We start from the raw sequence: 24,604 nt of genomic DNA, 5'->3' as shown, positions 1-24,604 counted from the left end.
AAAGTACGGTCCTTTTGAACTCTGTGACCCAATCCCCAAGAGGTCTATAATTTACTTGTCAAGGACATCAATATTATTAAAATAATAACAAAGCAAAATTAACTTTTCTATCTTAGGATAATCGACTCATATCCTTAGGTCTCTGTCAATAGCAGTCAGGCATATATGCAAAACAATAATAGCACTCAGCAGATTCAAATGAGAATCCTCTCAATTTCACTGCATTTGTGCCGTTCATGTTTAATTGCACATGTTATGATGAAATGACTACTGTGGTCAAAAAGAGGGAAAAGGTAAAGACGCCTTCAATAAACTTTCTAGTCGTTGTAGATACCTGAAGCTTGATTTCATGCGGTAGGGGATGCTTTCAGCAATGTCATAGAGCAAATGTTTGAGATTAGTTCAAACAGCAGCTTGGCTTCCAATCACAAACTTAACGAAGATTTAGTGTATCAAAACCTCCCCACAAAAAGCCAGGATGGGAAACTGACTATCCTGATTATTTCGAAGTCACTATTTTTTTCTTTGAGTATAGTAAAATTCTTTGAAATTTCTTTGAATATAGGTGTAGTTTTACAGTGAGCAAGCTATCATCATAAACACTAACTAGTTTTTTGCTTCTCTTTTTATTACTAATATTGCCAGCATAATGATTGAGAATGTATTGCAAATGCCAAGAAAACAACAGTGGCATTTTCTTTTGGGACATTTATGTGGCGGTGCCATGGAGTACACCTCAAATATATTGGTAGTGTAAGCCTTATACCAACCAGTACCATCTCATTTCTTGCACATGGCACTATGCTACCTCGACACTACGCTGTTTATGAAACATCCATATGATTATCCTGACTGAAACCTCACTTTTTCCCAGACTTGTCTGGGTGCTTTGATATTCACAGACTGACTCAGGTAAAATATTAAAACAACAAATGAAACTAGAAGATCATTTGCTCATAATGAAGCACAATTGAGCCATTTGACTTTGTACAGTATTTTTCATTGACAGTGAGTCAAAAGCATTTCTCTCCTACTGTAGCATATTAAATGATTTTAATTACATTGGGGATTTGAGAGCCTTGAATGGCAACAGTCATTTTGCTGCAAAACATGGGTGCAGTGTGGACCTTGTTTGTAGAGGCTGTCTATGGATTTCTAACAACCTTTCTCTCTTCTAACAGTTTGGGCAGCATTGAGCCATTTTTTTGTTCTTCCTTGTAAAAATAATAGATTCTTAATAAATTTCATGAAATGATTTCAAAATGACTGAAATGTATACATATAACTATTTCACATGATGTCCTCAATAAATGTGACTTCTGCTTCTTTTGTAAATAATAGGAAGAACTTGCTGGCAAAAGCCCCAATTTGAGATTTTAAAAGAACATATGAAAAGTAGTTTCAGTAAACATTGAAAATCAATATGTATCTATGTGTGAATAAAAAAGTTAGTAACATGTAGACATAATTCTGTCAATAGAAAGAAAAAAATCAGTAACATCAACTTTGCATTTGGATGTGTATTTTTATGAGAAATTTAATGAGATTAAACAAAGTTCAAAGATATTATCTAATTCCCCCTCATTAAATCCAGTTGAAAGTAATTAACTATGGTTTATTACAACAAGTGAGGGAACCATGACCTAGAAACAATCAAAGATTGCCTAGTGGCACAAGGAGTTCCGGGCAGCTTTTGAAAATGTTTTCCAATTTTTAGTAGTGTTTTACCAATAGATGCTCTCAATGAAAGCTATTCCATCAAAGGATAGGATGGATGGACAAACAGCATTCAAGGACAGCCTTTCACATGGGGGCTATGTAAGAAGCTATGATGGAGATAATCCTGCTAAAATTAAAATGAATAATTTTTCTCACTCAAGCAAAAATTGTTTCAGAGAAATACAACATTCCTCACATGGACTGAGAACTTCCCTGTTGGAGTTAAATAACTCCATTTTTTTCTACTTACAATATTCACTTATCAAATGTTTACTTATATAATATATAACATTCACTTATCCACATGTTCTTGCCATCTTTTGCATTCCATCTTTAAGTCTGATGCAATCTTTAGCTTAGTTTACCCAATATACTAGCAATACGATACATTAAAAACTGTTATAAGCATTTGTAATATAATTATTTATAATATAATTAGTAATAAAATATAATACAATAACAACAATATAATACAAAATAATTCCTCTTAGGAAGAAAAATATATTTGCCATTATTCTGTTTTTGTTGTGTTTTCCCTTCTATACTATATAATATAGCAGTGTATGGGTTAATGTATTATGGATTCTTTATTAGTTAAGTTACATCTTAGATTTATTATGTCATCCTGTAGATAATACTTGTTTATCTTGCTTTGAATTGGGTTTCTTACATTTAGCTTATAGTACATATGTCCAAAAATCAGTGAAATGTATCTCCTACAGCTGCTAAAATGCATTTTAAACATCACCTGTCACCTCTCTGAAGGGCAATTTGGCAGTGTCAATCAAAATTAAAATGCAAATAATCTCTTCTTAACAATATCTCAAGAGATTATACTAGAAATATAATTTTGCATGCATGAAAGGGAAAATATGCAAGGACATCCATTGGGGGCAATGTTTGCAGATATTGGACAAGAGTTAATGTTCATCAGTAGAAGATATGGCAGATAAATCAGGGCACAGCTTTGAAACAAAACACCATACTGCTTCGGGAAGAAATGCGGCAACTATTTGTGCCAAAATAGAATGGTCTCTTATTACATTTACTTTAAAAAAAAAGTAAATATCCACATATGGCATAAAAATACACAGGAAGGTAGAAAATTGACATTTATTAGTGTCATGCAGCAAGACCTATACAATTGGGGAAGAATGACTTCAGAAGAATTCACCGTCTTAGGAGGAATGCTACTTGGACTTGCCTCAAAAGGCATTCAGAGCAAGAAAAAGACAGTGATGATATTCCTGTACTAAATCAGCTCCAGGCCAAGGAGTCTTTTAGCTGAGTGCCATTTAGAGATCTTGGTTAACCCTACTCTTTAGTGAGTTGCCACAAAAGGCCTACTGTTCTCTTTGCTTCTAGCTCATTCTGTCCCCTCTTCAGTGCTGGCACAAATCATCTTTGGATTGCTCACCTGAACAGGACTTTCCAACATAAAATTCAAGTGTGGGGTGAACCGAACAGCTTTCTGTGGCCTAGCTTCTGGGTGTGAGTGAAGGCCAAGAACATGGGCTTTCTGAAGCCAGCTCCATGGCTATGCTTCTCACTCTGCTTTTCCCCTACTTTCCCTTCCTCATGGAAATTTCCAGCCAGGCATCAAGTACAATCTTTCAGTATGTTCCACTACTTGACTCTCTGTTGGTTTTACTTATGATCCAGCCATCTGCAGATAGACACAGCTATCTGCAAATATCCTTATATCACAGCCATGTGGCCACAACCTTTCATGAGTTAGTTTAACTGTAACTCTCCCCGCCCCAAGGTCTTATTGTCACATCCACTTTTGACTCCTCTCTTGTCACTACCTACAAAATCAGTTGCCAGAACTGTCCTCGACATAACATTTCATGAATCAGTCTTCCACTCATAAATTACACATGCTTAGAAAAATGCAAGAATTTTATGAGTGTTTCCAAAGGCAAACAAATTAGGGGAAGACATAAAGAAGGAAGGGAGGGAGGGAGGGAGGGAAGTTAGGAGAGGGAGGGAGGGAGGGAGGGAGGGAGGGAGGGAGGGAGGGAAGGAGAGGGAGGGAGGGAGGGAGGGAGTGAGTGAGGGAGGGAGGGAGGGAGGTTAGGAGAGGGAGGGAGGGAGGGAGGGAGGGAGGGAGGGAGGGAGGGAGGGAAGAAGGGGGCAAGAGAATAAGAGAAAAAGAGGAAGAGAGAGAGATGGGACAGGGAGAGATCTGAGAAAAGTGTCTACATTGGCGTTAATGTGGATGGATCATTTGTACTTTTGTCACTGTGAAGCTAAATCTCTTTCTGTATTACTCTTAAAATTAATCTTCGGCCGGGCGGTGGTGGCGCACGCCTTTAATCCCAGCACTCGAGAGGCAGAGGCAGGCGGATCTCTGTGAGTTCGAGGCCGGCCTGGTCTACAAGAGCTAGTTCCAGGACAGGCTCTAAAAAAGCTGCAGAGAAACCCTGTCTCGAAAAAACAAAAAAAAGAAAAAAAAATAATCTTCAACCACACTTCTATTTAAAGCACCATGTACTTCAGAAGTATATGTACTATGAAGGAAAAGCTGAGAGGGAAGAGGTTTCTTATAAAAAAAAAACACGTTAAACTGATATGGATGAATTCAAAATATTTCCGTGGAAAAGTGACTGCTATGTATTCTACTTTGTTGTGTTCCGTATTTTTACTACCGTGCTGGCTAGTTTTACATCAATTTGACACAAGCTGGAGTCATTTCAGAAGGAACTTTACTTGAGAAAATAACTCAATAGGTAGGACCACGGGAAAGTCTGTGGGAAGTTTCTTGATTATTTACTGCAATAGGAGGGCCAAGTTCACAGTTCACAGTGCCACCTTTGGGCTGGTGGTCCTGAGTGCCATAAGAAAGCATGCTTGCCGGGTGGTGATGGTGCATACCTTTAATCCCAGCACTCCGGAGGCAGAGGCAGGTGTATCTCTGTGAGTTAAAGGCCACAAGGAGCGAGTTCCAGGACAGGCACTAAAACTACACAGAGAAATTCTGTCTCGAAAAAACAAAAAAGGGGGGGGGGGAGTATGCTAAACAAGGCAAGAAGAGTGAAGAGCAAGCCTGTAAAAGTGTTGCTCCATGGCCTCTGCATCAGTTGCTGCTTTACTTCCTGCGAAGACTTCCTTGAATGGAAAAGTGTGATCTGTGAGATGAAATAAACCCTTTCTTCCACAAGTTGCTTCTAGTCATGGTGCTTCATAACAGCAATAGAAACTAAAAATCTAAATTTCAAATTTGTTCTCCTGGAAAGTGATTTCTTCTAGCCTTTTGCGAATTGTTCAATTCAACTTGCATAACTCTGTTCTAAACATTATGGGCAGCTATTGCTGTTTGAGTTGGTCATAACATTCACAATGTCAAATATCAAACAAACAACACTGACAGAGGAGGGCCCCTGCATTTCAGATAAACTGAGTTCTTCCTTGCAGGTGCTACTTATTAAGATTTGAAGTGTCAGGCCTAAATGACCTCTGAATAGGACCAGGTACTTGGCATTCTTTAACTGTTATTTTAGTAAATTCTTTCTCCCCCTTTTTGAAAACTGAAACAATATTTAGAAAAGTTTATAAAATTAAACGTGTGATGAAATGACTAAAGCATGTTAACTACCACCCAGAAATTGGTGTTCATCCTATGAACCATCACATATACATACATATACACAATATAATATATACAATGTAATATATTTTGTGTGTGGGTATGGATGTGTGTACACACAGCTGCAAGTGTATGTGGACTCCATGGTCAACACTGCGTGTCTTTCTTTATCCAACGTCACTTTGTTTTTTAACCCAGGGTCCTCATTGAACCTGTGACTGGCAGATTAGGTTATACTGGTTGGCCACTGAACTATTGATTTTCTTGTTTTCATCCTTCCCCAATACTTGAATTATAGGGAAATGTCACCATGTCTAGCTATTTTACATATGCACTACAGATCACAACTCTGTTCCTCATGTTTGTAAGACAAATATTTTTACTGACACCTGTATTCCAAGTTTCACCATATATTACTTCCCAGTGACACTTTCTATATCCCATTCAAGATATAATCAACATCTTGATTAATATTTATATTTTTAGCCTCTAATAATGCACCTTTAAGCAAAATTATTTTGATCTTTAAGTTATGGATTGATAAATGGATTTATTCTCTATATATTGTTACCAGTTTTTTTTAATCAACCAACATATTCAGGAACTTCATCCATGTAGTTTTCCAGAGATCATTAATTTCACTGATGTTTTCACTACTTCAATATAGGTGAGCATTTCCCCTTCCTTGAGTAGGAAAAAGAAACCGATAAATATTGTAATTTTCCTTCTTTATCTACCTTTAGTATTTGCATTCCTTTACCCAGTTTACCTGAAAACAGTCATGAAACTGAGAAGTAAATCAGCCGTATGATACTCACTAACAACATTGGCTTGTCCAGTGAATATGGTGTACTGGAGTTCATAGGAGACCACACTGAACTCATCATCTGAAGTCCAGTGAACGGTGATAGTGTCATAGGAAGCTGTGCAGAGCTCTTCTCTAATTGTGGGAGGGTTGGGAGCTGTGGGCATCAAGAATGCATATCAGTGGAGCAGCAGACACCATTGGAACACATTCTGGTGATATTTAGCTGTAAAAGCAACTATTCCTAAATTGGCCTATCAGGACTGTGATACTAGAGATGTGGATTTCAGTTCCAAAGTATTTAGTTGGTGCAGGACAATTCTGTATTCTGTCAATTATGTTTTAAATAAATGCTGATTGGCCAGTAGCCAGGCAGGAAGTATAGGTGGGACAACCAGACAGGAAGTAGAGGCCACACAAGGAGAACAGGAGAATTCTGGGAAGGATGAAGCCCACTCCTCCCCAGTCCTGTCCCAGTCACAGAAGGAGGAAGATGTTACTGCCCCACTGAAAAAGGTGCCGAGCCATGTGGCTAACATAGATAAGAATAATGGGTTAATATAAGTTATAAGAGCTAATAAGAAGCCTGAGCTAATGGGCCAATCAGTTTATCATTGATATAGACCTCTGTGTGATTTTCTTTTGGGACATAACAACTGCAGGAACCGGGCAGGACAGAAAACCTCAGACAACATTTAGTTGTCTACTTTTGCAATTTGTTTATATGTTGTTTGTAAGCAGTGTGGATAGAGCCTGCTAGCAAATAAGACTTTATCTCAATTTATCATTAGAGTATATTTAGGAGACTAAGCAAACAATAGTTTCTTGTATGTAAAGAGAAATACATTAAAGAAAAAGTAACCAAGACAAATTTTCATAATCCCATTCACTTTGGGAGGGTGTAGAAAATTTTGCCATAAATGACTAGATGGTAGAAGTTTTTGATATATTAGGCCAGACTGTTGTTATTGCAACTACTTAATCCTGCCATTGTATCATGAGAGCATATGTAAATAGTTTGTATATAAATGAATATGGCCATACTCTAGTAAAACTGAATTTACAACATGGCCACAGGGACAGATTTGGCCTGAAACCCTCTTATCTACATGATACCAGATCTTTGAAAAATATCATTATGTGTTCTCCCATAGCAAATCAACTAAACAACTGAAAATTTCCTTTTTTTTAGCTATTTGATATCTTGCTAAAATTATTGGTGCACTCCTATTTTCTCCTTTTCAGTTTTCATTTTGTAGGTTATATGTTTAATTAAAAATATCACAATTAATAAGCAGTCCTCTTAGAAATGCATTTTTCATATACTAAGAAAATCCTGAATGCTTGCATTTGGTTACCTTTATCACCACAGAAGCCCTTTGTTTTATTTGTTTAACATAATCAACACCTGAGAAATTTAAATCATATTAAAACAACAGTGATTTCTAAATGACTTACACTGAATTAATTTCAATAAGTCATTTAATAAGTAGAATAAATAAGAAAATACAAGGCTACAAGTGTTTTGTATTGGCAATAATATTTTAAAGGAGGTCTCAGCAAACTATAATTATATTTTACTATTTTATTTTATATATGAATATATTTTGCCTGCATGTATGTCCATGCATCATGTTTGTGTAGTGCTTATGAAGACCAGAAGAGGGAATAAGATCCCCAGGTATGGAAGTTACAGACAATATTGAAAACCATATGGGTGCTAGAAATCAAACTTTGGTTCTATGGAAGAGCAGTTAGTTGTTCTTAACCACTGAGCCACCTTTCCAGGCCACACCAGTTAATTTTGTAAATAAAGTTTTATTGGAATACAGCCTTGACTCATTCAGGTATTATCTGTCTATGGCTGTTTCCGCACAGGAGAAAAGCTGGGTAGTTACAAGCCTAATACATCTGCCATCTGGCCATTTTCCGTTGAAGCTTACCAGTCTGTGGTTTAGAGACCTGAACCACAGCTTTTCTTTATACTCTTCTGTGTACTGGAGCTGAACTTCAAAGTGAGAGGTGTGTTTGCATTCTAAGGATTTAGAACAACTTTTACTTATACCATTGCATAGGTCTTTTTTTTTCAGGTTTCTTTTTTATTGATTTTTTATTGAGCTCTACATTTTTTCTGCTCCCCTCCCTGCCTCTCCCCACTCCCTTCATTCCTCCCGCAACGTCCCCATGCTCCCAATTTACTCAGGAGATCTTTCTAGATTAGTTTCTGATTAGAACTGGTGAATTGTAAAGAAATCCAAAATGGGGGGGGGCGTTTATATGAATGGTAAATTAAAAATCCTGCTTTGTCTTCACTTTGCCACCTGAAAAGATATTTAGGACAAATCATGAGAAGCTCTGCCTGTTAGTTATTGAATTTCACAAAGACTCTCCCTAAAGACAAAAAGGGCTCAGCTGGGTCTGATGGTTTGCATTTGTAATCTCAATACTTGGAAGGCAGGGACAGGAAGGATGTGAGGATGAGCAGAGCCTGAGTTAGATAGTAGATTCCCATCTTAAAATTATATTCACAAATGAGAAACAAGTAAATAGGAAAGAAATAGATAAGCATTCATCATAACCCTTCAAACATTTTTTTTTCTGGAAATGTGTGTTTGAACATCTGTCTTCTGAAGAGCCCACATGTGAAAAATTTAGTTTTGCGTGGTGAAACTTGGATATGCATGTATTAGTGACACCAATCAGGAGATGCATTCCATGCAGGTCCAGCTGTGTCATAAAGCATGCTTATTTTTGTCTGTGTGGTCATTGTTTCCATGGTATCATCCCTGTATGAATCAGTGAAAAACAACTTAGTCTTTCATAATTTAAATAGTTAATTGAATTCTTTCTCCATCAATTATTGTGGAAAGAAAAGAGATTTTGCAGTCTTCATGGCAATATGTGATTAAATAGACAGAAAATATAAGTTCAGAATAGGCAAGTGGCTGTGAGACACATGGCAGTAGCTGCAATCAGGAAGGAAATGTCACCTCTATGGGTTATTAACTTGACATACCACTTAGAGGCAAGTCATAGGGGAAAAAATCTTGTTTGCACAGTCAGGCAGGCTAACCCTGTTTTGATTGTAAACCCAATAGGCTTGTCCTGCAAAGTCAATTCCTAATTTTCTCTAAATGAAAACTGCAGCATGTGCCAATTTCAATACCCACACAATCAGTACCAGAACTGTTATTTTCTTGCCTTCACAACAAACACTGCACAAGGAATGGTGAACTAACATGCCACAAACACTTCGTTTCCTGCTTATAAATATCAGATAAGCTACTTGGACTTGGAAGTATCAGCCAAGCATTGTATGTTATGGACAGGACTGATGTTATGTCCAGAAATGGTCTGATTTTTGGGGTTGATGACTCAAAAGGCAAATTTGCAGGTACCTGATATGGCCTTTAGTTTGGTATAAGCAGCCATTGTGATGACATATGACATATGGCATGCATGTTCCATTTTAGTCAATGACTTCATGTTTCTACAGAAACGTAATGAATATCTGTTTTGAACATACTATTAATTGTTGGGAAATGAATACACATTCTTGTTGATAAGACAAGTACATTAAAATTACTTGGTACAGCAAGACCATGTTCCTGGGCAAATATTTAATTTTCTAGTTTGCTCTGGTCTTGGCAAAGAGCCTGTGACATTGATCTGGTCTAAGAGACTTAAGTGAAAATTTGCTTGGTAGGTCTTTTGAGCAAGAGTTTTGGTTTTATGATAAACAAGGCCATACTTTGCTGGCCAAGTTTTTTTCAGCATTATTCCCTCTTTTCTTCTATATTTTTGAATAAAACTTCAGCATGATACTTATAGAGTATTCATGTTGTAAAAAGACAATACATGAAGATGTCAGGGCAGAAAAAAGAAAAATGTGGATAGTGATACAGTAGCTATGAGCACCATGTAGCTGCATAACTTCTAATTATATTCAGCTCAATATTTTTACAAAAATGACATCCCACTACGCACATTTAAAGTTTTTAATAACTAATATGCTGGCTGTTGTGGATACAGAACATTTCTATCATTTCAGAAAGTTCTACTAGATGGTAGTAGTTTAGACAACTCTCAAAATCAAAAGCTAAAGAAAGGAGGCATCTTATCCATAAGTATTTAAAATCAAGTTTGGTTCCTCAGTGTAAATGCATTATGAGTCAAATTCTTTCTTCTTTAGTAGGAACCATACATTTGAAAGAAAGAATTGTACAAGATAAGGAGATATTTTGTGGGATATTTCAATCTTCTTGCACATGCAGAATAAAGGCAAAAAGGGGACAGCTGGGGGTCTCACAGGAAAAAAAAATTGAAGACTAGGTAACTCCTTGCTTTCTAGCCACACACTATAAAAACAAATGCTACACAATGTTCCCTCTCTTCAACTCCACCCTCCCAACCACTCTCCCACAAACATGCACATACTGGTTGGGAGTTGAGAAACTGACACCATGCTCAGTTAGGGATGTGGTTTCTGGAAGGCTCTATGTCCTAAGTACAGGGCACATCTGGCTTCACTGTATACACAGGGCTTTCCTGAAGTCACAGGTCCTGGTGGTTTTGACTAACATAAATAACCTTGTCTAAATGGTCCTCATTCTTTCTACCAACCAATGAGCCCAGTTCCTGCTGCAAAGGCTAACAGCAAAGGAAAGATTAAGATTTACTATGAGGAATATGAGTTGCCACAATTTTTCTTTTCTTCCTGTTTCTTTCCCTCATTGTTTTCTAAGCCAGAAAGACTGGAATGAAGGAATGAAGAGAAGGGGGGAGAGAGAGAGAAAGGGGCGGAGGGAAGGAAGAAGGGAAGGAGAAGAGGACGGGATAGGAAAGCCAAGTAGAAAGCAAGCATAGGGTCAAAGTGTGGCATCTGGAAATGCGATATGATTTATGAGACATTTGCCAGAGCAACATGAAATTCAGTGTTTTCCTAGAAAGTGCATGGATCTGCACAGTTCCTACAGAACTAAGCCAGATTCTAATTGTTCACACTCCCTTTCTAGCTGAGCTTCAACATGATGGCTAAAATTTACCATTTCTAAAATGAGGATTACAATGTTTTTCCAAAATTTGATACTGTGACAACTAAGATAAGATCTCAGCTGCAAAGAGCTAGAGAGGTATATATGGCCAGCTAGTTAAGTTGCATTTGTTTCACCTTCATCAATGTACTACTATGAGAGTCAGATGCCCCATGGAATCTTACATATTTGTGATGGCCTGCAGCGCTATTCCTTTGGCCATCTCCATGTTGAGAGTGAGGAAAATGGTGGTAGGGACACGTTTAGCAATCAGGATGCTCTTTGTTTTCTTGCCCCAATTTGTACTTAGTCTGTGTTATTTGGGTTAAAACAGCATAAAGTGTACATGAATCATTTATAGGACTATTAGGTAGCATTTCAAAGCCTGAAGCACACATTTGATTTTTAGAGAATAATTGATCTAGTGGCAAAGTACTTGTGTCACTGAATGTACACATATTAGACAGAACAAAAAAGACAGCAAGACAATACCTGTAAGGTAATCCAGACATTCTAGCAGTTTCTTCTCCCGAGAAAAATCTAAGGCAAAAGTGTCAAACGTGTCATTGAGGTTGATTTCAGGAATTAGGACCTGGGATGATGCGGTTGCCATGGAGACTCTGTAATTTAAACAAAACAGTGTTTTAAGGAATGTCAAGGTGGCTTTTATCATCACGGTGAAGACATGAGAAAAAAATAAATGGAAAAGAAATATCAGGCCTTTAAAAAATACCATCTCTGAACGGCCTAGTACACTAACACAAAGCAAACTTAAAGAAAAAGCAAAGGAAGTGGGAGAAATAATACAGTACCCCCCCCCTTCCTTTCTACTATCGGAAAAATTCCCCATGGAAGCAAAAGAATATTCATATTTCATGTTGCTGTGTATTTAACAGCCTGGCCCAGTCACATCTAACCCCAGCAAGAAGCATATAGCTCCAGGCATCTCTTCACACATCTGTCTGGGAAACTGTTTGTTCCTTTCAGACTCGCCCCTGCTCCACTTCAAAGGGAAGTCTCCAAAATTTCAAACTGCATAAAAGGCAAAGTGAAGATTAAAAAAGAATGTTTCCAGATATTGGATTAGTTTAATCAATTACTAGCCTCTCTCTAAAATAAACATTAAAAGGGGGGTTTTGTCTGGCTCTCTTTTCTTCTTCTTCTATTCATTTATTTTTTTGCACCATATTCCCAGCAGATGCCATGGAAAATATTCATAAGTTTTCTCACAAATTTCCCCAGTAGGCACACAATTTCTTTTCAACACTCATGTTTTCTGGTGAGAGCTCCCATACACACACTATAAAGCAAGGTATATGTGTCTATTTCCTATGGGCTTTTGAATTGATTTGGAAAGTTCAGTTACAAACAGCAGAGCATTCTAGTGGATTTCAAAATGCAAGTAATTATCTTAAAACCAAGAAAACCATGGCGTGAAGAATTCTCCTTCTGAGCATAAAAAACAATGCTAGGCTTTAATCTTGATGTGCTTCAAGTTTTTTGTTGAGTTCCATAAACATTAGACTATTTTTTTTTATTTTTGCAAAAAAAAAAACCCAACAATGTTGAAATGACTTAGCTCTAAATCTAGTTACTTGTTTTCTTGTAAAGAGCATCGATGCTCATTTGCACAAGATCTCAGAGCTGGGTGGGGACAATCAGGAGGACTTCAGTGCGTACTCTTTCATTTCATGAGAAAATTTATATTCCAGCAAGTTGTCCTAATCACTATGCACTCTTGTGTATTTTAGTAACTCTTGAAGTCTTGGGTTTTTACAAAGACCATATCTTGGCCATAAAAGTCATACCCAGGGGTCTACTCATCCAATGGAAATAGTACACAGCCACAAAAGGAATGGAGGATTACACATGCTAAAATATGAATGAACCATGCAAACTTTGTATTAAAAATATGGATAAAAGGTAAAGAATCATATGGTCTATCCCTATAAAATTTTCAGAATAGGCATAGCTATTGAGTTGTACTCTTTAACCAGTTAATTTGACTTTATATGAATTTCATGACAATAAAAGAGAATACACTTGTAAAATGACCGCCAATACAGTTTCTCTAACTGTAGCTCTGGCAAAAGTTCAATGTTATCTAGGGAACACAGGAAATTGTTTAAACTGCAATGTCTTAATCAGATTACTAATAGGATGAAAGTCTAAGACAATGTAAACTGGATAAATGAAATATCCAAGTATAAAAAGTATTGTAGACAATGTAATGTCACTTGATTAGCTCACAAAGACTGAATAAGAGGATTGTTTCAAAGTGTTGACTAAATATGACATTCAAGGGAGTTAAATTAATTATTGATACAACAGCTAATGTAGCTGGGTGGATACAGCTAATTAAACTGTACCTTTAACCAATATTCACCAAATATTTATGAAGCCCTTAAAGTGTGCCATATACTGAAGAGTCCAAAATATTTGCATCAATGCAGAAAACTTCAAAAGAATGACCTAGTACCATTTGCATGTGTAAAAATATTTCAAAATAAAATTTAAAAAAAAAACCTCAATGAGTTTTGTCTCATAATCCCAAACTGGGAGAACTGGGCCAAGTTAGTAGGAAACAAGTACAAAATTTACAATCGCCTTTCCCTTAGACTTTCTTGCAATCCGGATCTTGTGTCAATTGATGAGACTGCTCTGAATACAGATAATCTGGCTTTATTAGTTTCCTTCTTGAAAGCAGAAGCCTCTTTGTCCAGGCACATCCAATACAGACTCTGTTCCCAAATTTGCATGGTTTCAGGGGTCAACAAAGAATAGAATAAAATGTGTTTTTATCAAATGACATCGTAAATGCTCCTACCATTTTGACATGGGAACTTTGAATGGGAAGCAGAAGGAAGATAGTGCCTAGCCTGGGAGGCAAAGACTGACAGAAGAAATTTTCAGAGAATACTGCAGTTTTTAACACCTACAGGTTTTCTTTCCTTGGTGGAAGGAGAGATACTTATCTTTGGCTACAATTTCAAATCCTCAGCTGGAGTGAAAAGTAAAGGGAAATCTGCCAAACTCAGCATTTTAGGGTATGTTTTCCCCCAAAATCCTTGTCCATCTTCTGGTTTTTGATGATGCCAGCATCCATTGGGGGTTGTTAGTTCTAGGCTTTTTCTTACTTTTTTAATTTATAATCACCCCTCACTCTGTGTATGTGTGTGCCCCTGCGTGTGTGTGTGTGTGTGTGTGTGTGTGTGTGTGTAGAGGAACTGTCCATTATTCATTACTCCTACCTGTCTTTCTGCCTTGGTATCTCTAATCTACATAACACTCGGTTGTTAATCACTCAGGGCCAGTATTCCAGAAGGTGGATATGTCCAGAGGGACACTCTTCATTGGCCTTTGCCAAACACCACACACCACTGTGGTCAAAAACAGCAAGGTACCACAGAAACAAAATATGTTCAACTTTGGTCAGCTCCAGATTACCCAAAAATATTTGGCCCTGGAAATGTAGTGTTGTTACAACGTCTATTAACTTATCAACACCCTCCAGATAGCATTTCAAAACCCACACATTGGATATGCTCTGACTCTTAGACCCAAGTAACATCTCCAGAGTTACCAACTGGAATTTTTCTCTTTCTGTTTTCAGAAAAGCCTGGCAGATCCTTGAGCTGTCTGTGCTGGTAAAAAATAAAGGAATCACCTCACAGTAGAGAAACTTCTAGGTGATTTGAAAATTCCGTTCTGAAGGAACTTTCTTAGCATCCTCTTGTTGCTAAAAGTAATTTTAGATTCCTTGAAAAGAGTGCATGAAGTTTCTTATGCCTGGGTTTAGTGAATGCTTCTGCTCAATTAACATATTCCCCAAAAGGACACTATGTAATCATATCAATGGCAGCTTAAAAACAATGTGATTTACATCATATATGGAGCTGTGCAGGGAACAGGAAAGTAGGGATTTTTGTTGCCTATTAACCTGTGGCAAGAGCTGGGCTGTTTTTACTTCTGTATTTATTTTATGCTTACAACAACTCTATTTTGTAGGAATAACTACAAATAAATACACTGTGCATAGATTAAGTAATTCACCCATGTCAGACAGTTTTCAATACATTGAGGCTACCACTGTGAAAACAAGATGGCTAGATTCCTGCATATTTGAAGCCGGTATGCAAAACTGGACTCAGAAATGTTAATAATGAGAAGCCCTGACTCTATCCATAATAACTAAGTAACTAGGACAGAGCCCAGCAGTTGATTCCAAAGGAGATACATCTCCCACAACGTAAGGCTTGGGATTCTCGCTGCTTTGTGGATTTATTTAAATGTCTCTTATTTGAAAAACAAGTTCATCCAATTTCGATTCAGTTTATAGAACACACCAGGTTGCTCTGTATATGGCTTTACTGACACATTCTCACAATAGGAATGCCTACAGGATTAAAAGTATGTTCTAGGTTCTACATTTTGAATAAAAGTGATGTAAAATATTGAAGTGTCAAGACCCAAGGAAGATGGACTGGAAGAGAGACCCCAGAAATCATACTGTAAGAATTTGAAGTGAGAGCTTGCAGAATAGAAGCAGGTAGCCAGTACAATGGAAAAGGTAAAGAAGAGAGGTCAAATGAAACACCCAAGGGTTAACATATCCATTCAGCTAGCACTTCCAGAGTGTCTGTTATGTTACTCTGAAGAATTTTCAGCATCATTATCATTACGTGCATGGCTACCATGAGCACATTTCCCAAGTAAAAAATTGCTCCTGAATAGCGGTTTCAGAAATAAAACTGACATAGGTAAGAATTCCTTCAGAACATCTGGGTGATTGATATAAAAACCACTTATCTCCAAGTAAGAGATAAGACCTGCCAATGAATGTTTACAGGTGTTCTGTATTCCTACTTGACAAGAGCATGTTCTTTATGGAAACTGATACAAGTCACCTTTCCTTTCCTGATGATGGTACAAGATAAAATAATGGGACAAGGATCTGCTCACCAGATCAAAGGGTGGCAGTGGGAATGTGTATGCACGAGGGGCATGTGCTGTCCTTCAAATACAGGTCCCCAGCTGCTCTTCTTGTAACTGGCCACTTTCTCTGCCAGTTAGATGCAAATTTATTTGGACTCATTCAGTTAAATTTGTAAGGGTTGCCATGGAATGCCATTTATAGTTGCTGTTTCATCTGGATATGCCCCAATTCAAAAACAGAGAAATGGACTCTCAGGCGCCAGTGGGGATCTCTTACCTGGGTGTAAGCCATCTTTAGAGAGTATTGAGTACATTGGAAAGCAGTGGCGTTTAAGTTTTTCTTTTTTTAAGGAGGATAAAGTATAAGAGATTGGACTTGAAATCTAGGAAGCTACAAGTAAAGAAACCTGACTTTCTTGCAAAAGGGAGGAGGTGCCTTAAGGGCAGCCCATTATTCATGTCTTTTATGGGAGGTAAGTAGCTAATTGCTGCAAAAGGATTTTTTTTTCTCAAATATAAGGAGAAAACAGTGAAGCTGGCAGACCAGTAGGAGACCAGGGTTATGAAAATACTGTATACGCTTAGAGAATGGGGAAAATGGAGCCTGACCCAAGCAAGCACCTGTGTTAGTTTTCTTTCTATTTCGTTGAAGAAATTTAAGCCTTAAGATGGTGAGCATGTTTCCCCATTAACACCATGGGTTGGTCTGCAGATTATTTTGTGAATGGTTTCCTTGGCACACAGCCACACCCACTTGTTCCCTCTGGCTAATGTGGAGCTACCCGGACAGTAGTAAGTAGCTGTGCTAGATCCTTTATAACCTGCAAAGCTGAAAATAGTTTACTTCCTGGAACAGTGTGGCAGTCTCTGCTCTAGGATAGAGGCCAGTAGGAATGCGTTCTCTGGAGTCTTTCAGTAATACAATTCTGATACAGTTTTGTATAAAGGGCAGTTGAAAATTAGAATCAATGAAGAGTCAAGGTGTTTGGTGTTGTCTAGGGATGCCGTTTATTCAGGCCAGTGGAGTGTTTCTCTTTGAACCCACTGGATTTATTACATGTATTCATGCCAAGAGAAATGAGTAATTTCTATGCTAAATAAATTAATATACCAAGAGAAGACTCATCTTCGCTCATCTTACTAATGAGCTGACTACACAAGTAACATCATTTCTAGGTTTCCTCCCTAGGAATAGGGGCTATTTGAAAAGAAAGCAGTGGGAGGTTGGCTGCTTGTCTTTTCTCTCCCCTGTGAATCAGTCTTGGCCTTTTCAGGTGATGTCAACCTTCTGGGCCAAGTAAAGTAAAAAAAAAAAAAAAAAAAAAGACAAACAGAGAAGAGCACCGGTGCCATTGTTTCCTTTAGACAAATGGATTGTGCAATGGAAGATAAATTGCCCTTTTTTGTTTTTGCCTGCATTTCCATTCTTTGTTACCAAGGCTATGATAAGATCAAGTTTGAGAATGACAACAAACGCTGTTTCTGCACCCTGCTCTCCACACACAAACCAGCTGACTTTCTCCTAACTGGTGAACTGCTGCTGCTGCTAAGGAAGACCTTGAACTCTAGGCTGTTGTAGAAATGGGTTTTGTGACACCAAAGGGAAAGTGTCCTTAGCTGAAGCAAAACAGCCTCAGGCTTTATTCTCTCTGGTATTCAACCTTGAAAATGAGATTTAAAAAAAAAAAGTCAGCGGAGGGCAAGGCCAACCAGTCACACCCAGACACAGGAGCTCGTCAGCCCCGTCAGCCGGAAAACATCCCAGCTGTCCCTGCACTCACCTCTCGGTGATATTTTTTGCTGTCTGTAGAAACCGGGCATGGTCATTCTCCTTCAGAGAGTGTTCCGCTTGGGATATGAGTGATGCCGACCTTTCAATGCATTGTTTACAGTTTGCAATCTGCTGAGCTAGTTTGCGGAGCCTCATCACCTAGAACAAAGGAAACATGGCAGGTGTGGTTACACTTGAGGCTCACTTGTGAGAGGGTGTGAGGTCGGAACCTTCGGAGCTACAAGTTCTGTTTGTTACGCCTAAGAAGAGAAAGGTAGAAGTCGGGAAGACTCGATTACGGAATGTAAACTCTGTCTCCGTGGAGAAGCATTGGAAATTTGTTTTACGAGGAATTGCTAATGACTTCCCTGTTGATGGGAAAGAAGGCAGTGGTCCAGTGGCAAATGACAAAGGGTCACTGGGTCTATTCCCTCTACTATTCTACATAATTACTCTGGGACCTTAAGGAGCCCTGGAACTTTCTCCAGCTCAGATTTTCAGCTGTGCCGTTAGGAAGCAAAAGCATTTCTGTAAGTGTAAATTTGAGGCTTAAGTAAAAAAATCATTTTCTAAAAAGTTTTATAATCCATGTAATAAAGTTGTGACATAAAAGTATTTAAGTAGTCCTATTTTCCATACTTCTAAAATTGGTGTATTAAATTAACAGAAAGGGAGCATTTTTCCCATTGATTAATATTTTTCCTATTGAACTGATGAGAGAAAGCCAAAAAAAGCACAGCTGGACCATTTCCTCTCACCATAAACGTCATTTCCAGGCACTTTGTGCTCACTTGATAAGTAATAACTATTTTGATAACCATTTCCCATTTGGGATAAAACACACACTTGTTTCACAACCTCCATTCCAGTTCCTGATTCTGTCTTGCTTGAAAACGACCCTCAAATGTAATTGACCATAACCTCTCAGGCAGGTCGAGATAAGTCCATTTGACCATGGCTCTGGTGTTTGAAATGTGCTCTGAGCTGGAGCCCTCCGGCCAGAAGGCAAGTTAAATTTAGACCAGTAATTGAAATCACCTCATGCCTACTGCCCATATCTATGCAAGGGGCAGGTTTGGGCTGGCTTTCTAATTCTGGAGTGGAAAATAACCTTGGGTGAAAGGGTAGCGGGGACTCCTGGCTAATCTGTCTTACAGACAAGGCAGGCTCAGGCTCCCTCCAGAATTCCTGCTAACTCCAAGAAATTTCTGCTTTCTCCAAGCCATCATTATCATCCCAGGACAACTCTTGAAGCAAAGGAAGGAAGAATATGTCAGATCTGTAGGCCTCTAGGGATTGTCTACTTCCAAGTCTGTACTCTAGCAAACAAAGAAAACTAAAGCTGAATTGAGAGATGGCATGTCCAAGATTTCAGGCAAGGTTAAGAAGAATCCATGAAAATAATGAGTCAGAATGAAATGTCCAAACTTGGCAGCCAGGAGTATGTGATCTCAAGCATGGTAAAAATACATCATTCATTATAATGGTTGTTCTTTTTCCTATCGGGATAACTGTGTACCTTAGTCAAATAAAATAACACCATTTTACACCAAATAGAACAGAACTTCTGGCAACATTATATATAGAGGCAAGGCCGAGGCATCCATCCAGTCTAATTCAGGATGTTATAAAACATCCATTAGAAACTGTCAGAGGAAGGGAAAACTCCAGAAGGAAAAAGAAGTTAATAGTCCCTACAACAAACCAAACAAATGGAATATTTAATCATACAACGTAAAGAATAATTTAAATTACATGGCCAAATTGAAGATGTTTGATACAGTTCTAACAAAAGAAAATGATGTCAAAATATTCCTTTGGATGTATTACATGCCACTGTATTATCCTTTGGATATGTGAAGTAGAGGCCACATGTTTTACAAATGTGACAATGACTGATCTTCAGTTTCATCTTTTTTTCTCCTTCCTCTACCAGGATATTGGAAATTAAAAGTGACATACAAAGACAAGAAAGAAAAAAAACCCTAGATTGTGTATATATCGAAACAAAAGGAAATGAGAGCATCCTGTGAAACTGCAAGAATGTTCTAGAGATAACCATTTAGGGCACACTTTTAATTATAGGTCAGTATACAATGGCATCAGAGATTCTCAAACACTGTAGGCGAAGGAATCAACTGGGGAATCTTTCAAAGTAAAACGCTAGATGTCTGGGCACATCCTCCAATATTCTAGTTAATGAGCTGTAATTGGCAGAGCCGCAGTAATTTGCATTTTAACAAGCAACGAATGTTTTTAAATCTCCAGGTGATGAATCACTAGTATGACCAGGACTAGCATTTAAAACACCAATCTGGGTTCATCTTTGAGTCCATGGACATCTGCCATGCTTGAATGTCACTCAGACACTTTTGTCCCTTCCTATATTTATGGAGCTCTCCAAGTGGAGGCCAAAACTTTTGCAGCTGTTTTCTGTCATGTAACTGCTTATGTGTTTACCTGCAAAACTGCTCGTTTATCACATTCCATAATGTTTCTTCTTTCTCTGTAGTTTCACACGTTTCTTGCTCTTTTAAAATGAAAATAATTTTTTTAAAAAGAATTTCTGAATGGTTTCTTTTCAAGTCTCTCGCTTATTCTCTTGCAAAACTAATCTCACTTGGGGTAAGATAATGCTGCCGATTATGTTGGCTGAAGCTTTAGAAGCTGAAGATTTCTTTGTTTGCTTTGGAACCGAGCTTAGCATTTCAGTTTTAAAAAGAAGAAGCTGAAGATAACACCTTGCACTCCCCTACTCAGTCTATTCTAATGGTTTTACAGTTGCCTTCACCTAACCCTGGCCTGTGGGCTCAGCACTCTGGGATCCTGTCATATCTCTCTGACTCTGGGGCACCTGTCTTATGTGATATCAGAATAAGTGGGGCACAAGCACACTTAACAACTGATATGTTTCAGAATCCCAGTACTGAAATTTGCCAAAAAAGCTATGATGTCAGGCAGACATTGGCAATAATCTTTTGCAGTCCCTTATAATGAAAGAGAAACGTTCTACAGGTTATGGCACTCAGGTGAGGGTCTGGTTTCTGCCCTCCATCAGATCCAAAGCAATTCTAGATCCTTTCAACAAAGCTTCAAGAGTGTTTTTAGCCACAGGCATTGGAACTGCAGCTGCACTTCTTGACCAAACCTGTGCCTTGAGCCACAGTTGTAACCCTACTTTTGTCCCGTTTCTGCTCTGTGCAGATAGGTCCCTGATTTCACTCTGCCCCCTTTTATTCAAATTCTATTAATGGTGTATGTTTGTAGTGAAGTGAGTGCTTCAAAGAATGAATTCTACATACCAACATGGCTAAAACTGGAATATATTTTACCACTATCCTATATCTCATAAGGGGAACTTTCCGCCAAGAAATGCAAGCCTCAGCTATGTATAGGTAAGCATGTTTGCTAGCGAGTTATGTTGAAGTATCATTGCAATCGGAATATGGGCTCTCAGTGAGGTCCATGTCTGTACCCTGGTAATCTTTGAATATGTTACCTTCCATACAAAAGAAACGTTGTAGATATCTAGGTTAAGGATGTTGAGGAGGTGAAGTTGTTCAGGATTATGTGTATGATTTCCAAATAATTTCTAAGGTCTTGGTAAGAGACAGACTGGGGCACTTACCAAACATGGTTCAATGCTATTCAGAACTTTCAATCACCGGGATTATGGACCAAATAATCCTCTTTACTTTATACAGTACTCTGTGTCAGATGCCTTGTCACAGCAACACAAAACAAACTAAGGCAGATTCTTAAGAAGAAATTATGGAAAATACAGAGTGTATGATTTTATATTTTCAAAGGTGCAGTTGTGCATGGGAGTATATATTCTCCAGGTGGGAAATATAAAATCTTCTGCTCAGGAAATCATACCTTTCCTTCTTTAATCTTTGTTCCAATAATTTGTCGTCTTTGCTGAATGATTTCAATGAGAAGATCACATTCTTCTGTCAATTTGGCTTCTTGACGTGATGCATTGACCTACAGGATAAAAAAAATGGCATTCATTTGGCCTTTTATTTAAATGCTATTTTCAACAGACTAATGTATACACCTTAAATTTTAATTCTTCTTCCTAATGTTTGCAAGGATGGCAAATATAGGTCTTATATGTCTGCCTGACTTGTATGTGCAGAAAACACCATCCAGTTGCAACTCTTTTTGCTAATCCAGATTTGCCTTTATCAACTAGTTAGGATCCAATCTGTGAAATGAAATATCTTTGTAGTTCCTGTCTTAGTAAACTTGAAAAACAAATTTAAAAACCACTTAATTTTATTTATTTATTCAGAACAAATTATTCTCAAAATATTTAACAGAAGTTTTCCCAAAATAGTGTAACATCTTAAATTATATATTCACTTAACATGCTTTAAATGTTCAATTTGGGTTTAATAGCTGTAAGGTAACAGATCAGAAAATGATGGCTTGATGCTTTATTAATCTTATGACATAATTTTAAATCTTATTCCTGATGTATTTAGAAACAGAAATTGTACAAATGAAAGCACACCATTTTCATATAAAAAGGTAGATCAATGCAGAATGGCCTGTGTTTGAAATTTTGAGATGCATTGTATGGGATGGAGAGTTACAATTAGCTCACTCTTGGCAACTGTACTTGGGAAACAGCGCTCTTTTGCTATTTCCTCCACCTTGTGACCACACTGAAATGCTTATTCACAGACAGAAACCCAGAAATCCCAGCTGTGGGAGATAGAGATAACATCCACAAGCTTTATTATTTTAGTATGGCTACAGGAGAAGCTGTAAATTTCACAGGAAGACAATGGCACTGATGAATCTAGCGTATCTCACAAAGAGGACAAGGCCCAGCTATGAGATCTTTTGATTTTGGTAACGAGCTAGGATAATTTCATTCTTTATGAATGAGATAAACTGGAAGTACTACTGTGAGTTTAGGATAAACATTCAGTCATCATGGCTCACATAAACTATGTCCCCTTTCAAGAGGCCTAGAATTCCTTGAATTTTATTCTTGATCATTAACAGATACCACATAAAGATAACACAAGACATTTTATTGAGAAGACAGTGATCACCAGCCATTTATAACAAGCCAAGAGACATCATGTCCTATATTAAATTATCCCAGAAGTATTGGCTAAATGATTGTTTAATTAACAAGGACAAAAGAAAGAACTGATTGAAAGCTACAGAATTTAGAAGTCAGACTGATAATTCAGGAAAGACAATCAGTGGGTTCATTTTCTCTTACCATTATTTTATGTCATCATTTCTAGTCCCCCTGGTGGTTTTCTAAGTAAATTTAAATTTATATTTAAATATTTACTTAAAACCTACTCTCAATCAATGTCTTATCTTTCTTTTTCACTTCAACATAATTTGGTAATTAATTCTAACTAAGCTGTGAAAAGAAATGACCCATAGACATATTAGAATGGAGGAAGTGAGATGATTGGCATGTAGCAATGATTAAAATTCTTTCCTTGCTCAAACATCAATGAGGTCCCTGAACCTTGTCCCAGGTTCACTTGTGCACTTCCTTGTAATAGATCCATTCCTCTTTCAAAACTCACTGAAATTTGAGTTATTGCAAATTATTAAAAAGTGTCCTACAGTTGTCACAGGAGCATGAACCTCAATTGTACAGATCTCATTTTATGATGGATTAATTGGTTTTACTAAATTAAAAAATATGTACTGAGATCTATTTTATTGACCCAAATATAGTTTGAGAAACCAGATACTACAATCATCATCACCTTGGAATACTATTTCCAGAAATTTGGAAACATGGTGTGTCAATATTAGGCCACATATTTTCCTTTAATTTTCTTTAAAGAATACATATAGATTTTCTTTGAAACTAGAAAGGTTGAATCTGTTTTTCTACTTTCATTAAGTTACATTTTTTTAATTTTAACATTCTTATATTCATTCCTCCAGGTAGACAAAAAAGAAGTTGGATAATATACTACATTTCTAAAATTTATTTTCCTAACATGAAGTTTTCCACAGTTTGACTATATCGTGTTAGAGTTAATGATCTGATTGGATTTCATTTCTTTTGAGTGTGAAGGTGACAGATGTCAGCAGGCATTTCTCGCTCACAGGTTTGGTTTGGAAAGGAGCAGGTCTTCGGTGTGATTTTAGCTTTCATTTCTGATTCATATCTTTTGACAAAGAAATCCCTGTGGCTGACAGAAGTGCGCTACGTGGAGCCACCTAAACACGCGAAAAACAATCCCTAACCCTTTTTTCCTCAACAGGTACTTCCACTTTGGAGTCATCAATGTCTTTGGTCCCAAACTATAGTTAAGTATGAGATAGAGATAAATGGGACGTCCTGTTTTTGGACCAAATTAGATTTTCAAAGTGATTGATTTATAATGTAGATCCGTAGATCAGGAAAAATTGACTCTAGCTTACGATTGGGATCTGTCCCATCTTAGCCTACTCGCTGCAACTGTTCCAGGTATGTTGACAAGCAAACATCAAGTCAGCTTGTGAAATTAAAAGACATGGCTGGCTTCACCTCATCTCTCTTTGAACCTCCCACACGGACTTAGCATATACTTTCTCTAAATCTAGAGCCACAGGTTCCCTTTTCCTTTTGAAGGCCACCATCTCCACCCCTTAGTTTTATTTTGTTCTTTAGTACTAGTTCCATCTCTCTCCAGTTAATTCCTCTCGAGTTAGAGACCACCTCAATTCTAAAACCCAAGAATGTATTCTCCCTTTTTTTTGATAAGCCCTCAATT

At 37.6% G+C, this 24,604-nt stretch overlaps 1 protein-coding gene across 2 annotated transcripts in view; it reads right to left on the bottom strand.

The window, feature by feature from the left end:
- The window catches only part of Mid1 (midline 1), a 118,558-nt gene that overhangs the window by 22,326 nt on the left and 71,628 nt on the right, over nucleotides 1-24,604 (bottom strand). For both annotated transcript variants that reach the window (XM_038316183.1, XM_038316184.1), the window contains exons 4-7: nucleotides 21,732-21,839; nucleotides 17,863-18,011; nucleotides 11,639-11,766; nucleotides 6,127-6,270 (exon numbers count right to left, since the gene is read on the bottom strand). In XM_038316183.1, the coding sequence (XP_038172111.1) occupies nucleotides 6,127-6,270; nucleotides 11,639-11,766; nucleotides 17,863-18,011; nucleotides 21,732-21,839 (529 nt within the window). The remainder of the gene's footprint in view (nucleotides 1-6,126; nucleotides 6,271-11,638; nucleotides 11,767-17,862; nucleotides 18,012-21,731; nucleotides 21,840-24,604) is intronic.

This window comes from Arvicola amphibius, chromosome X (genome assembly GCF_903992535.2).
Source record: "Arvicola amphibius chromosome X, mArvAmp1.2, whole genome shotgun sequence".
Classification (NCBI taxonomy): domain Eukaryota; kingdom Metazoa; phylum Chordata; class Mammalia; order Rodentia; family Cricetidae; genus Arvicola; species Arvicola amphibius.
The sequence above is the reverse complement of the archived record's forward strand: the minus strand, read 5'-3'. Positions and strand labels throughout refer to the sequence as shown.